Source organism: Echiichthys vipera (assembly GCF_963691815.1).
Source record: "Echiichthys vipera genome assembly, chromosome: 20".
In the NCBI taxonomy this organism is placed as follows: Eukaryota; Metazoa; Chordata; class Actinopteri; order Perciformes; family Trachinidae; genus Echiichthys; species Echiichthys vipera.
In genome coordinates, this window is record NC_139845.1 from 17,937,522 (window position 1) to 17,938,793 (window position 1,272).

The 1,272-nt window shown below is 39.7% G+C and overlaps 1 protein-coding gene across 1 annotated transcript in view; it reads left to right on the top strand.

Moving 5' to 3' along the window:
- The first annotated feature begins 274 nt into the window (after positions 1–274).
- The window catches only part of LOC310962423 (uncharacterized protein), a 12,020-nt gene continuing 11,022 nt past the window's right edge, over positions 275–1,272 (top strand). Inside the window, exons 1-2 of the mRNA XM_083934889.1 lie at positions 275–410; positions 575–636. Of these exons, the coding sequence (XP_083791015.1) occupies positions 595–636 (42 nt within the window). The 5' untranslated portion in view covers positions 275–410; positions 575–594. The remainder of the gene's footprint in view (positions 411–574; positions 637–1,272) is intronic.

The following is a 1,272-nucleotide window of genomic DNA, read 5'->3' on the forward strand; positions in this document are numbered from 1 at the left end:
GAAATCAATAGCCAAGCACACATAACTCCTATGTAGCCTTCTGGTATTGGTAAAGGTTGAGACACATTCACCTGACGCCTCATGCTGATCTCAATCAAGAAAAAGCTTACGAAGTATTCATTATGCTCTTCTGGCTTCTCGACTCTCTACAGTATTAGTGGGACAGTGGCACTTCTGTCACTGCACTGTGGAAATAACTAGCATGTAGGCTGCACGCCGTCACCGTATAAGAACCTTTATAACTCTGATCTGAAACTTTCTGTTGGGACTCTAAGCTGGAGAAAGATGCATGAAGGATCTGTGGTTATAATTATACATTAAAGAGAGAGAGTGAAGCAACAGGTATTGATCAGCATAGTGGACACTGGTTTAGCAGGTTTGAGAGACCACAGTCCACAGTTGAGCTACAGGTGAGTAACGATTTATCTGACTATTAGATCTTATTTCCCCTGAAATACTAATATTTGCTTGCATTTCTTCAATGTACAAAAGCAAATGTAAATTCCTTAAGGAATGTGATGTTAGTGCCTCAAAGTAGATGACCTAACTGTGAATGTCTGTGTGTCATGAGCAGCAAACCTGTCCTGGATCAAAATGACTCACATGAAAAAGTTTCAAGGTATTCCCATGTCAAAGGTAGGCTACACTATGAACTGCTGGAGCCATGAGAAGAACTTGACTGTTAAGGCAACACACAGGGATAGGGGTTGCAGTTATTAAAAACACTTAGGCGCACAGTCGGAGCGATTTAGCAAGTTCCTTCACGTGTTTATTTCTTATCGACCCCACATCAACCCGGCAGACAATTCTTCCATAACTTCAGTGGAACCAAACCGTTTTTCCGAGAAGAAAGTATTTACATAAAATAGCAGTAACAGCTTCCGTTTCCACAGTGAATTTGTTCCACATCTGCATTTTGTTGTTTTCGGCTATTTTTGGCAATCTGGTGACTTTGTGGGAAATTGATTAGCATCATTTTCGTAGTCATCAAACATTTCATTGACCCCCTTGAGATGGGTGCATTGTCAGTTTAACACAGAGCATTAGTTTTCCTTACTTTTCTAACCCAAATGTATGCAATCTCTTCATATGAAGGTTGATTCGTGTTATTCAGGCCTCCATTTCATATACAGTACAAGGCTTATAAAAACTATTCACCCTGCTTGGACGTTTTCATGTTTGCAGAGCTTTACAAAGTGATCTAATGTAATTCAAAATATAAAATACAACATGCTCTTTTAAAGTGTTCCCACCCTCCAAGTCAGTTTTTAG